The 14,207-nt window shown below is 34.8% G+C and overlaps 1 protein-coding gene across 2 annotated transcripts; it reads left to right on the forward strand.

Annotated features, from left to right (window-relative positions):
• Positions 1-1,811: 1,811 nt before the first annotated feature.
• On the forward strand, positions 1,812-8,883 carry LOC146947077 (kinesin-like protein KIN-8A). 2 transcript variants are annotated; one of them, XM_085744774.1, is made up of 7 exons: positions 1,812-2,473; positions 4,509-4,782; positions 5,691-5,741; positions 5,836-5,928; positions 6,020-6,385; positions 6,659-7,348; positions 8,349-8,883. In XM_085744774.1, exons 1-7 carry the CDS (start codon positions 2,049-2,051, stop codon positions 8,385-8,387), a joined length of 1,938 nt encoding a protein of 645 aa, XP_085600900.1. In that variant the 5' UTR covers positions 1,812-2,048; the 3' UTR covers positions 8,388-8,883. The 2 variants fall into 2 exon arrangements, with proteins under 2 accessions (XP_085600900.1, XP_085600901.1); XM_085744775.1 differs by having other exon boundaries at positions 4,517-4,782.
• Positions 8,884-14,207: the final 5,324 nt, after the last annotated feature.

A 14,207-nucleotide genomic window follows, 5' to 3' on the forward strand; every position in this document is an offset into this window, starting at 1 on the left:
GCTGTTAATCGTGGGGATATTGATGCCTCTTCTATTGGGGCCCGTGTTGTACTTCCATCTTCGTTTATAGGTGGTAAGAGGTACATGGTTAATAACTGTCAGGATGCAATGACAATATGTAAGTAAAATGGATATTTTGATTGGTGCTAGCCAAATCAAACAGAGGTTCGGAGAAAGTGGGTTTTAGAGTGCAGCTAGGGTTTTGAACTTTTGTGTTGTGTTTTAGCCCTCTGATGATCCTACGCTCGACCAAAAGGTAAGAAAAATCTAGCAAACAATTATTTCACGTTTAAAAAAAAATACTTGAAATAAAATTCTCATATTTTTTTGACTAAAAATAAACAATATTCATTAATTCAAATTGATAGAGTACATCGATACAATACAAATTCGCTAAAAACAAAAAGGATGAATATGCGAACATACTCACTACATCCATGTTAATACCGTAAATCAACAAAGTAAATAAGCATATAAATACGACTATATTCAACTGTCCGGACTACGCATGCCTTCAGATATTCACGACACCAAAGTCGTTGATTGAATCTGCACTACATCAAAGCTGATATGACAATTTGAACCGAACAAACATCATAACATGACGAGAAAGCAAAACAACGCCTCACAAAGACGGAAAACAAAATAATGTCATGCTAGGACAATAAAATCGTGAAAGAAAAAATTGAACATATGTGAAAATCATTTATTTAAATGAAAGAAAAGGAGAAAAACAATTTGGGGATGATTTAATCATTTATTTAAATGAAAGCAAAGGAGCGAAAACAACTAGGGGATGATTTCAGGTCAAAAGCTAAGATTCGGGGATAATTTATTTTGTGGATTGAGGAAAATAAATTAAGATTGTAGGTGACGACTCATAAGAGAGTTAAAAAAAACTCATTTTTGTTTTAAGTTAGTTTTGTTGATCTAAATCACACCATAAATTCTCATTCTTATATTCGAAGTAAATTTATCGTGAAAACAAATCTAATAAACTTGAAACAAACATTCCTTAAATCCTACTCTTGAATCCTAAATTATAAGAAGTTTTGGACATTTTACACTATTAAAAGTTTTAATTAATTTTGTATTGAAGAAATATATTATGAGTTGTTTTACAAAATTGTCCTTAATAAATGATATGAAAAAGATAAATAAAAAAATATATAGTAACTACACAAATTTTTTTCCAAAACGATTTATAATCTAGGACCGGTATAATTATTTCGGGTTAAATATGTTTTTGGTCGTTATAAATATACCAACTTTTCGTTTTAGTCCCTCTAAAATTTTCCTTCAACTTTTAGTCCCTATAAAATTTTCAATCACTACTTTTGGTCCCTATTTTTAAGTTAATTTTAGTATTTTTTAATAAAATTATGCAGAAATGTGTAGAATATTGTAAAAATATTTCCCCAAAAAAATTAGAATTTTTTAACAAAACCTAAACTTAATATGAATTTTTAACCATAAAAAATATAAAAATTCATGTTTTGTTAAAAAATTTTAAATTTTTGAGAGATATTCTTATAATACTATGAATTTTTCTGCAAAATTTTATTCAAAAATATGAGTTTACTTTAAAGGAAGGAGCAAAAGTGAAGATGGAAAATTTTTGAGGAACTAAAAGTTGAAGAAATTTTTTAGAAGGACTAAAATGAAAATTTGATATATTTATAAGGACCAAAAACATATTTAACCCAATTATTTAAAAAAATAAAAAAAGGTCGAAGGGGTAAGAAAACAATATTTATTTATTTATTGACAGCGGAAAGTATAATAAGAAATTAAAATACCTGAAACGTTTTGCCCGTTACATACATTCGTACACACACAATTCAAAGCTGACAGACACACACACACTTTCTATTTCATCTCACTCGAAGAATAGTATAGCAGAATTTTCTCACGAATCACACACTCTCTGAGATTCATCGTGTTGTGTAACAAGCAGAAAAAGGACCTTTCAAACCCTAAAATCTCAACTCATCGATTCAATCTCAATTCTTCAACTTGATGAACAAATAGCAACAAGAATCGTTACAATGCCAGTTTCAACTCGATCTCACACAAAAAACGCTCCAATTCCACAACAACAACAACAACCACATCAATGTTTAAAGGAGAAATTGAAAGCCCTTACACTCTTATACGAGCAACAAAATCTCAAGAACCGTTCTTTCAATCCTCCAAAACAAGAAGAAAACAATGTCGTTGCGAAGAAGAAGAAGAAGAAGCTTTCGTTGGTTGATGAGAATAGGATAATGGTGTTTGTGAGAGTGAGGCCAATTGCGAAGAAAGAAGCGGGTTCGAGGTGTTGTGTGAGGATTGTGAATCGTTGTGAAGTTTATTTGACGGAATTTGCTGCTCAGGATGATTACTTGAGGTTGAAGCGGGTTCGGGGTCGGCATTTTACGTTTGATGCTTGTTTTTCTGATTCAGCTACTCAGCAGGAAGTTTATTCTACCTCGTGAGTTTGCTACATTCATAATTTACTTAATTTTGTATCTCTTACAAATATAGTATAGTATGATTAAATTAAATGTTTGTTATATTTGATATGGAAACTTTTATTTGTAAGATATCAAAGTAGGGTCTGTTTGGATTGACTTATTTTATTTGGGTTTATCTACTGACATAAGATTAGTGAGACTGTTCTAGAGAACTTACGAAAACAGCTTATGACAATTTTCACAAGCTTTTTACAGCTCATTTTCATAAGTTCTCAGATATAGCTTAAAAAAACAGCTTATAAGGTATACAAAAACAATTTAACTTTATTTTATCTTTTCCTGTAGAAATAGCTTCAGTAAGCTTATGCGTAAACGCTTATCTTGCTAATCGCTTGTGCTATAAGCTCCAAATAAGTTGCTTATACAAACAAGACTAAGTGTTAGGAGTCCCACAATGAGTTTAAAAATACTTACTGCATTACTTAAGCCGTGAGCCTCTCCTGTCTAATGTACTAGTCTTTTGGGTTGGGCTCTCCTCTTGTTCAAGTCCTAACATTTGGGTTGTATTAAGGTGCTTTATCGAATACCAATAGGTGAGTGAATCTAGCAAAAACAAAAAGAAAAAGGCTACCATTGGTCAGTGCCGATAGAGTGAAAGTCCATGTCGATGTCGACTTTGAAAGGGTGTGGCAATTTTAGGAGTCCCACATCGAGTAGTTAAAAGTTCTCAATGTGGTACTTAAGCCATGAGACTCTTTCACCTAATGGACTAGTGTGTTGGGTTGGACTCTCATCATATGATTGATCTGGTGATAGGATACCTAGGCATATTCTGGAAGGAAGTGGGGCCATGTGAGAGACATTGAATTGACTAGTGAGGTCCCATTCAGGGAATTCGGTTACAGGATTTGCTATATGAAGGAGTGAGGCTGGGTAGTGATGTTGATTCTGAAAGTTTATGGTAGGAGAGATTTCTCTCTGGTTCAGGAGCTTTTGCTCTGGATTAGGAGTATTGACTCTGGTTTATTTTCTTATGGTAAAGCATAAACTAGTTTTTATAGGTACATTTACATCATAATGTTACTACTTAAAAACTTGGTTTTCTTGTAGGAGTATAGTTAAATATGATTTAACAGCAGTATAAAACTTATTCCTATCGTAGGTTTATGGTTATAACACTCAATCTCTTTTGTTGAGACTGATTTTATTTACTTGATCTGAACCTTTTTCTTATGCTATAATAAGTGATGCTTTATGTTCATATAAATAAATGATGTGGCTGTCATTCATGAGCTAGATCATTCATTTTGTTGAGAAAAGTTGCACAAAGTTGCACATGCCAACAATCAACCCACACACCCATGAATCTTTTATGAAACATACAAGAACACGCTGAAAAGAAAGTAGTAGCACACTCAGATTTTACGTGATTCGGCACCTATGTCGACGGGAACACCTCAACATAATTTATTCAATTCTCAGATAATTACAAATAGTATAATCCACCCCTAGATATGTATCACACTACAATACTCCATTCAAGAGTTAAAAGGAATGGTAACACCCACATAGTCACATCTCACACACTTAAGTGATCAGCAACACCCTCTATAGGATATGTTTTGGGATACCTACATGATCACCCAAGGATGGGGATGTCTCAAGTCTTCACAAGTCCTCCTATTTATAGTATAGGGAAGTAGTTTCAGTTCATGAATATAACTTAGTGGACAATAATTATCTCACGTTCCCCTGTAGCTTCTCTTCATTTCTCCAAGAATCGAGATACATCCCTTCATCTCTTGAAATGTATCTATTTGCATTTATTTGTAAATTTGAATTGATTTGCCAACACTTGCAAAATTGTGTATTTGTTATATTGTTGCAACTCTGCTTGTTTTGGGTTCAGTGTGTTTGTAATTTCTCTTCTATTAGTATGACAGGGCTTATTTTGACAATTGCTGCATCTGCATGCATTCAAAATCTTATCGCTTAAGAAGTCATTTTTGTTTGATTTGATGTTGGGAAGGTACATTGACTTTGCTTTTTCAGAACCTCAGAACTTGTGGAAGCAGTTCTGCAAGGGAAGAATGGGACAGTTTTCTGTTATGGCGCCACCGGAGCTGGAAAAACTTACACAATGCTTGGTACAGTGGAAAGCCCGGGAGTGATGGTGTTGGCAATTAAGGATCTCTTCAGTAAAATCAGGACGAGAAGTTGTGATGGGAACCATGTTGTTCATCTGTCCTATCTTGAGGTTTATAATGAAACTGTAAGAGATTTGATTTCACCTGGAAGACCTCTGGTTTTGAGAGAAGATAAACAGGTTCACTTTCTTATCTTAATAGCAATTTTTTATTTAAAAGCTAGCAATGTTCAAGAGAAATGCTTGATGCCATTGCATAGATACAACTCAATCTGCAAACATATGATATTTTGATAAGCATTCTGAGTTTATGCACTGTTTATAGATCGTGGACTGCATCTCATGTGCGGACACTGTAACCCCACCAAGCTCTAACTAAATTATAAACTGCATCGTTTTTCATTAGTCCACAACAACTGCAATCCATCCTCTAATCCTACAATACCTCAACGTGTGCAATTTAAAACCTCTAGCTTATGTTTATTAGGTTTTAATATTGGACCTAACACATCCTTACAATTTCGTAAGAATGTGTTAGACCCAGTATAAAAAGGTAAAATAGACTTAGAGTCTATCCATTGGGCCACCCGCCATTTATATTCACGAACCAAACCCAATAGTGTTGGGCGTGAGGGAGTCTATTGCAAAAAAAAAAAAAAAATCCCACATTGAATAGAGATAATGCCTGAAATGAGGTGGCACTCCCACGTTACAAGTCGGTGTTGTAAGGATGAGTTAGGTTCAATATAAAAACCTAATAATGTTTGCTTGTATATATTTATACAGGCCATCTATACTTGGTGTAAGGATTTCTTTTTTCTTACAGGTCATGAATACTTAACTCATTAGCCTTAATAAAGAAGGCTGTAGTTTACTTCATATACCTGTTTATTCATATTATTTCAATTCTTCACCTATTAGGTGAAACACCTTGAGAAAATTAGGTGAAACATCTTGAGAAAGTATGAGCACCAGACACCTCTAGAATTTGTTGGTTGTGAAAAGATCGGCTGCTCAATAAATTATCTTGTTTTCATTGCATCCCATTTGATCACTTTCTGATTGTACATTGTCTAACTATATTATAGGGGATTGTGGCAGCAGGTCTTACACAATACAGAGCCTATTCAACTGATGAAGTAATATTCAGAACCATTCTAGTACATTGGAAGTTTAGATTGCTGTTTGAACCCTAAGATACTTTTTTGTTTTACTTTGCTCCTGCTGCTGCAGGTGATGGCATTACTTCAGCAAGGGAATCGTAACAGAACTACAGAACCAACTCGTGCAAATGAAACATCTTCACGTTCCCATGCTGTTTTGCAGGTGCATTTTTTAAGGTTGTTTCCGGAAAATAATGCAAAAATCTTTATATGCTGTGATTATGACATGCACTTAACTTATTTGTTACATTTAGGTTATGGTTGAATACCGAGTTAGAGATGCTGCAATGAATATTGTTCACAGAGTGGGCAAGCTCTCATTGATTGATCTTGCAGGGTCCGAGAGAGCCCTCGCCACAGATCAAAGAACACTTAGATCTCTTGAGGGTGCCAACATTAACCGGTCACTTCTTGCACTAAGCAGCTGCATCAATGCTCTTGTAGAGGGCAAGAAACACATTCCATACCGAAATTCAAAACTTACTCAGCTCCTCAAAGATTCACTAGGAGGAACTTGCAACACTGTTATGATTGCTAACATAAGCCCGAGTAACCTCTCATTTGGTGAAACCCAAAACACTCTTCATTGGGCTGATAGAGCCAAGGAGATTCGAACAAAGGTTGATTCCTCAAACCATTTCAAGCTTTCAATGACACAATAATATGAGTATTTTTTAATGTTGTCATAAATCGTCATACATATTAATTTTTGGTTTTCTTGAATGATATCAAGCATTTTTCTTACACTTTGTTGCTTTTGCTGGTATGTTAACATTTTTGTTTTATTGAATTTTTCGTTTGGTGTCAAATAAATCACAAACCAATAAGTGTACAAGGTACTCACTCTGGTGATGTTGAATAGTGAAACTGAAATCTGTTGTTCATTGATGCAGGCATCTGATGCAAACGAGGATCTATTACCGGTACCTGAAACAGAAATAGACCAGGTCAAGCTGGTACTAGAGCTGCAAAAGGAGAATCGTGAATTGCGAATGCAGCTAGCACGCAAACAACAACAACTTTTGAAACTCCAAGCACAGTCCTTGGCAGCATTTTCTTCCCCGACTCCACCATCAGGTTCATCTTTTCTTTCCACTCCTCCAACTTCAGTTCAACCAAATGAAAAACGAAGGACTAGACCCTCGTTCGTAACTGCAACTTATCTCACTCCGGGGACCAAGAACACGGGAGATGAGATAGCATTCACTGTAAGAACACTTCATCAAAAAGTCAAAACTCTGGAGTCAGAGATAGAAAGAATGAAAAAGGATCATAGTTTGCAGATAAAGCAGAAAGATAATATTATTCGCGATCTTTCACAAAAGAGTGGGAAAAAAGTGGCAGCAGCAGGGGAAGTGGGAAATAGAGTGGTAACTAGGTCTAGCATACGACCAAAGGATGAAAACATAGGTGAGTTAAAGAGTCCAAGTCATCGTTTTCAATCACCACTACCAAAGGCCAAGAAACGAAGCTTTTGGGACATAACTGCTGCTAACAGCCCATCAGTTGCTGCATTAAATGGGAGAAAAACTAGAAGTCATGTCATTTCTGAACCTACTGCACATCCATCAATGCTTCTTCAGGTTCGTTGTTTCTTCTTTCCATATCACTATATAGCACAGACACATATCCAAACTATAGTGTCAGACGTGTCTTAGACACTAATACTTCTCGGACACACCTTAGACACTCGTCTAACATCCCTTAACAATGTCCAAAAACTATATACTTTTCAGCTTGAGTGCTTCTCAGACATGGCTTGGACACGAGCCAAGAGAATGAGGAGACACCTACTCTGACTGAACACTTCTTGGTCACTCATAAAATTTTTATAAAAAAGTCACCTTAGATTATGTCTTAAATTAATTTCTTTTAAGTAATATAATCAATTAAAATATATGAAGCACATAACCTTTATTCATTGAAACATGAAGTCGTATATATATCTTATTCTTTTAAGGCTCATCATCATCAGACTTAACTAGTTTTTTTAGAGACATGATTCATCATATTTTCAGATTATTTTTATAAGGACTTCATTGCAAAATGATCCATTGGTTCTGGTATACTATTTTTTTTAGGATCATTATCATATTAAAATTGTATTTTATCTTCAGATTATTTTCGGAAGATTTTGTTTGAAAATATGCTTATTAACTTTGTATTTAGAAAGTGCATACATATTATTTTTAACTTTAATTTTGTTATGTGAATCACACATACACACTTATGTGTATGTGTGGTATCTTAGTGTCCTATATTTAGACATTAACTGTGCTACAATATCTGTATCTGTGGCGTGTCCAATCCCCGTGATTGAGTCGGTGCTTCATTGCTCCCAACTCCTTTCACCTTTTTTACTTGTATATATGATTGATATATTGATAATAAACATCAGAATATAATAAATGTTTTTTCGAGGTTGTAAGGTCCCATGGAGAGATGATGGTTCTTAATTGCATTGCATTGCATTGCATTGTTGAAATCCTTTTTACCATGTTTAAAACAGTTTTTTCCTTATTTGCTTGGTCTTGGGGCATCATGTTTTTTGTCACAACCTTACATGTTTGTTGCATTTTTCAGCCAGGGTTTGCTCGTCAAAAGGGAAACATTTGGAAGTGATCTAGGAAGGAGTAGAAGAAGTTCAAGGACAGAATAGAACAAATACGGCAGAAGGTCTGGTATTTTTAAAGACCTTGGCTGTGGCACAATATGATGAACTGGCTTTGGCACAATGTGAATTAGATCATTGCCACTTCCATCTTCAAGTGTCTGCTTGTGTAAATGAGTAATACAATGATAGGTTCTTTAGGCTTAGTCAGCAGCAGGACTCGAAGGTTCTCTTTTACAAGCTTTATTCACAGATGTAGATTTCATGCAGTCAAAATCTCTCGCATTTGGCACATGTGGCCGTTCTCTGAAGTCGGACTGTGCAGGATTATGATTTTGATATATTTTTTTTTTTTAAATCTAGAATGCCTGCATGTCATTTTGACTGTATACAATACAATTCCTTCATTCACCACCTCCCTCCACTATATTTTGAGGTATTGAAGCTATTGGAGAAAAGTCCAAAATGGTTATTATTATTAGTATATCTATACATTAATTTTTTTCATATTGGATTTGAATTGGTTTATTATCATTCCAGCTCACCAATTGTTGAAAAGATTATCGTCATGAACAAGGGTTAAAATTGTTGAAAAGATTATCGTCATGACAAAATTATAGGTTTCATTATTAACTTGAATTTAATTCAATGAATTGTTTATGGTATCAACTTAATAAAATTTAAGTGAAGTACACATTTAAAATATTTTATGCAAAGTTACACAATTCATCCTATAACTTAATTTTAAGTAACACATGGCTAAGTTTGATGCTTAATCTGACCTTGACCTCTTCGTTCACAATTCTCCTCTTAGAGACATCCTAACTTTCTTTGAGATTAGTCTTTTTTTAGCCTTGTAACAAAAAATATGTTTGTACAAAAACACTTATCAAAGTAACAAATCAGAGAAGAATAGAGTGCCCTGAGATTCCTCATTTCTTTTGAAAGAAGCTGAAAAATAGTTTACAAACTGTGTACACCCAGATATTATTATATAGATCTAGCTACTCTAACTAACTGATAAAAAAAAAACCTACTCTAACTAATCTGTCCTTTAAGACTTACTAAAAACTAGAATTCTTAACCGAATTAACTAATACCAATAACTTAATTAGTGAATCCATACTAAAGCTTCTCAAATATTTGCTCTCAAACTTTCACAAGAAATATCTCTCAAATGGTGAAATAAGTCAATCGAGAGTTACGATCCAATTCCAAAAAAACATTCACTCCTGATAGGTTTTGTTCGATCAAATTACGATCAGATAAATCCAAAAAACTTTTGAGCAATTCACATGGCGTATAGAGCAATTCTCCAACTGTTATGACCCAAATATGTTAAGTACTAAGCCCAAATTACATAAAATAGTTAAAATGATGAGTCATGCATTCTAGAAAGATCTAGATAGATCTTTAAGATGATGAGTATGCCAATATCACTTGTATAAATAGGACATTAATGAATGTAATAATAATTATCATTACATCTTTGAAAACAAATTGACTCATTCATTCATTCATTCTCTATCCAAAGAGCAATCACAAGTCACAATGCCTAGTAGGCATAGTTTCAGCATTGAAGTCAAATTCAAGGTACCTAAGTTTTCCTTTTCCGATATCAAGGAAATGGCCTCCAACTCCGTCGTCGCGGCGAAGAAGCTCTTCCGCCGCACCAGCAACGCTGCGTGGGTCAGCGGAATCAGTTTCATGGTGCTTGTCCTTCCTCTCATCATGGCCTTAGATCGTGAAGAGAAGATGATGAATCAGCTCGAGTCTCAAGTCTCAACAACAACAACAACAACAACCAACATTTAGAGAAAAAGATCGTGAATCAGCTCGCATGTTCTTCTTAATTTCTTCTATTATCAAATTTCATCGCTCTTATGTTTTTAGGTTTTAGTATTTTACCATGGAAATGCAATAGGTTGCATGTTATCATCAATGAAATAGATAAATTGTTGGTTCGTTTCTGTTTTCCCCTATTACCTGTTTGATGAAATGTTTGATTCTGTATCATTTTGTTTTTTTTATTTTCAGTTGGTATGTGTTTAAGAAGGAAAGTGATTTATGCACTAATTTTTTGATTATGGGTGTTACTCAAATTGGTCTATGGTTAGATAAATTAAAAAATTGTTGGCCTAGATTCAAGTAATGTTATAAAGCAAGTAAAAGAATTTTACAGTTAAGTGCCATTACAGAGTCCACTTTCAACCCATTACAGAGTCCACTAATTTACTAGTATCTTTCTATGGAGGCACTTGATGATTGCAACAATTAATTACATAGTCTACAATAACTTACAAATAGAAATAACTCGTGTCTGTTGGCATGGATGAACATTATGTTCATGCTAACACTCGATATGTTTCCCAACTCGAGTGTTAATTTTTAAACACGCATGAGTTTACATAGTTTACTAACCTTGCTTGCTTCACAAAATCTAGCAAAGAAATGAGTAATCTTGTTGTGAAATGTGGAAGATGAACTGTTTTGAAAGAGGAGAAAATAAAGAGAGGAGGTGAAATATATCAAAATAAAAGCTAAAGGCAAAATATATTAAAAACCAAACCAGTTAAGCACAAGATGTGCCTAACGGGAAACGTCAAAGTAACAAACACGGGAAAGACAAAAACCTGATTTATGTGTCTTTAGCCACCACCAAGAATGGAGCTTAATACAATTGATTGAGAAGTTGATCCTTAGGGCCAAACTTATTTAAGATGAAGAAACAAGTGTTTATCATTAAACCTCTTAAGCTAACTGAGATTCACTGTTAACCATTAAATTGGTCTATCGTTTATCATTTAAGTGTTTATTTATAATCTATCTGTATAATAAAAGATAAAGTGAAATCAAATGATTTTTATATAAGTTTATCTTGTCTCCACAAATATGCATTGAGGTAGCATAATCGATTATCCATTTTTTTAGTGGCAAACACCACGTGAAACTAACACACACAAATATAATGTTTTAAGATCGAATCCAGATGAAAATGTTCAGTTTAAACTATGTCTTACAGATGTATCCATCACCATTTACTTGACGATAGACTTATATACAATACCATAAATTACAGATTGTTTTTTTTCTTTCTTTCTTTCAACCGTTCAAAATCAAAGGTGACAAATATAGTCTACTTAATTATAAGTTATTGATGTTGAAAACACATAATCATTGTTGTGTTATCCTTTGATGGATTCCATCCTTGATTAATCTAACACCTTCTCTAAATATAGAATTTTGTTGACTAAATTATAATAATTTATAAAGTTTGTAGTAATTATAAATTTGTTACAATTATACTGTCTTTTCAAGTTTATTATTTAGGAGAAAAAATTATTTATCTTCCAACCATGATATATGCCGGTTACTATTTAGATGAACTACTTTAACTTCTCGAAAAAAAATAAAATATATGTTGGTTACAAGAAAAATGTACAACAATTAAGGATACTGTAAAAAAATTGTTAGTTTAGATGAAATTTTAAAGTAAATCATATAAAAAGGATAAGGAAAACATTTGTGTGAGGGATAACCATTGTGTAATCAACCACAAGTGTAAATAGGGTAATCAGTGTTAGACACCCTTTTCTTCTCTACTATTATTATACCACCCATGTGGCATTTATTTTAAAAAATTTCTTTCTCCCTCTCCTCACACCCCTTTCACTTTGTTCTCTATTCTCTCTTGGCCTACTATGATTCTTCTTTCTCTCTCTCTCTCTCTCTCTCTCTCTCTCTCTCTCTCTCTCTCTCTCTCTCTCTCTCTCTCTCTCTCTCTCTCTCTCTCTCTCTCTCTCTCTCTCTCTCTCTCTCTCTTTAAATCTTTATCTCATTTTCTCTCTTCTCCCTCAGTCTCTCTGACCTCCGCCTTCTCACATATCTACTGGTTGCCTTTCGTCGCTGTCTCATATTTTTGACATCTTTAAAGATGTTGTTGTTTTTGGGTTTTGTTTAAAAAGGTTGTTGCTGTTGTGTTTTGGAGAAGAGTGTGAGGTAGAGAGATAGACACGAAGGAGAGAGATCTTGAGGACAACGATGACGGTGGTGAGAGATGATGATAGTGATGTTTATCTGAGAGCGACGATGGTGTTAGTGGTGAGATTTGAGGTGGTATGATGACGACGGTGGTGAGATATGAGAGTCAGGATGACGACGACAGTTGTGAGATATGATGGTCGAGACAATGACGATGATGGTGGTTAGATCCAAGGGCGACATTGGTGGTGAGATTTGAGGTTGAGGACGGTGGACGACGATGGTGGGTGGCCGATGAGAGAGAAGAAAGGGTGAGAAAGTTGTTGATTGTGTTGGACAAAATTGTCCTTTACTGTGTTTAAAGGACAAAATTGCCCCATTGTAATTAATAAAAAATGCCACATAGGAGGGTAGAGTAGGGCTGGACAAAAAACAGCCAAACCGGCCTAAACTGCCCTGCCCGGTAAGTCCAAAATGCGACAGTCGGGTTATCCGGTTAAACTGGGTGAAGCGGTTTCACAAATATGGGTTCAGTTGGTTTAAGGTGGTCGGTTTCGGGTGGGCATATCCAGCCCATCAAAAACCATAACTGCCCGAAAATACACAGCTTACTAAGGCCCAATGCAGAAGAAACACATTTTTAGATAAAATCCAGCATATATAAGCCAAGAAAACCCTAATTCTTTTCTCTCAAACAAACTACAGCCGTCGCTGCACTCTTCCTCAACCGTTTTCATCTCTCTGAGTCTCATAAACAACACATCCATTCATACCCAGAAACAGAACCCAAGTTCATCTTCCACACTAATCATGAATCTCGAATCTGATCTAATACCCCTTTTCTTTTCTAAAATTTCTAAAACGTGAATGTCTCAACTTCCACTCTCTTCACTGCAACCATTCCCTCTCCTTGTTTTGTTCTTGGTTGATCTTGTTTCTTCTTGTCTAAATTGAGTTTATCTGTAAGTTTGATGTTTTTTTCCTCTTCTTTTTCAGTACTGTGTTATAAGCTTGTGTGTTATGGTTGTCTTCTTTATCGATGATTAATGTTCTTGGCTGAACCATAATTTGTTTATCCTGTGCAACGCTAAAAAAATACTGAGATTTCGAATTGGCCTTTTGTCGGATTAACCGATTGAAACCACCCGATTAACCGCTTAATCCGACGATTAAACCGAAACTGAGAAAACCGATAAAGTATTTGGGCGGAAATGGCCCCATGATTTGCAGTCGTGGGCTTGGTCGGATTGAGGTTTTCAGACCGATTTTCGATCGAAACCGACCGATGTTCAGCCCTAGGGTAGAGAATGAGGGTATACTGTAACAGCCTGATTTTTCGCTATATTTATTTTATTATTTATTTAATTTCTTTTGTGTGTGCTTGTATGTGCTTGTATGTGATTATTTGCTCCTGTGTGTATTTTTGGTTGGGAATTATAGAATTCGGTATTAGAAGGGTATTTTAGTCATTTTGGACTCAGGGGTATTTTGGTCATTTTATGAGTAGGGGTAATTTAGTAATTTTGATGAGGATTATTTTTAGTGCTTGGTGAGAGTGGTTATTTTACTAAGTGCTAGGGAGTGGTAGTGAATTGTTTTATTACCGGTAAGTGACCGTTAGTATTACATTTTACCGTTAAGTGAGTAGTAACATTTTGGTTGGAATAGAAATGAGTTAGGCCCATTAAGGTGTTGTGAGTTGAGTTTAATTAGATAGAACCTATATAAGCTCTAGTTGGTAGAGAAAATAGGGCTTACCATCATTTTTCATTATTAAAAGAAGAGGTAGAGAGAGAAAGAGTAAGAGAAGTGAAGGGTTGAAGAGGAAGCTAGAGAGAGAGAGCTAGAGG

The sequence above is a fragment of the Medicago sativa genome, chromosome 2, assembly GCF_051527215.1.
Source record: "Medicago sativa cultivar Bolivia chromosome 2, Bolivia_mono, whole genome shotgun sequence".
In the NCBI taxonomy this organism is placed as follows: domain Eukaryota; kingdom Viridiplantae; phylum Streptophyta; class Magnoliopsida; order Fabales; family Fabaceae; genus Medicago; species Medicago sativa.

Coding starts and splice junctions, on each gene's coding strand:
- LOC146947077 (XM_085744774.1), top strand. CDS start 2,049: ATGCCAGTTTCAACTCGATCTCACACAAAAAACGCTCCAATTCCACAA. Junction 2,474..4,508: donor CAGGAAGTTTATTCTACCTC/GTGAGTTTGCTA, acceptor TTGCTTTTTCAG/AACCTCAGAACTTGTGGAAG. Junction 6,386..6,658: donor CCAAGGAGATTCGAACAAAG/GTTGATTCCTCA, acceptor TCATTGATGCAG/GCATCTGATGCAAACGAGGA.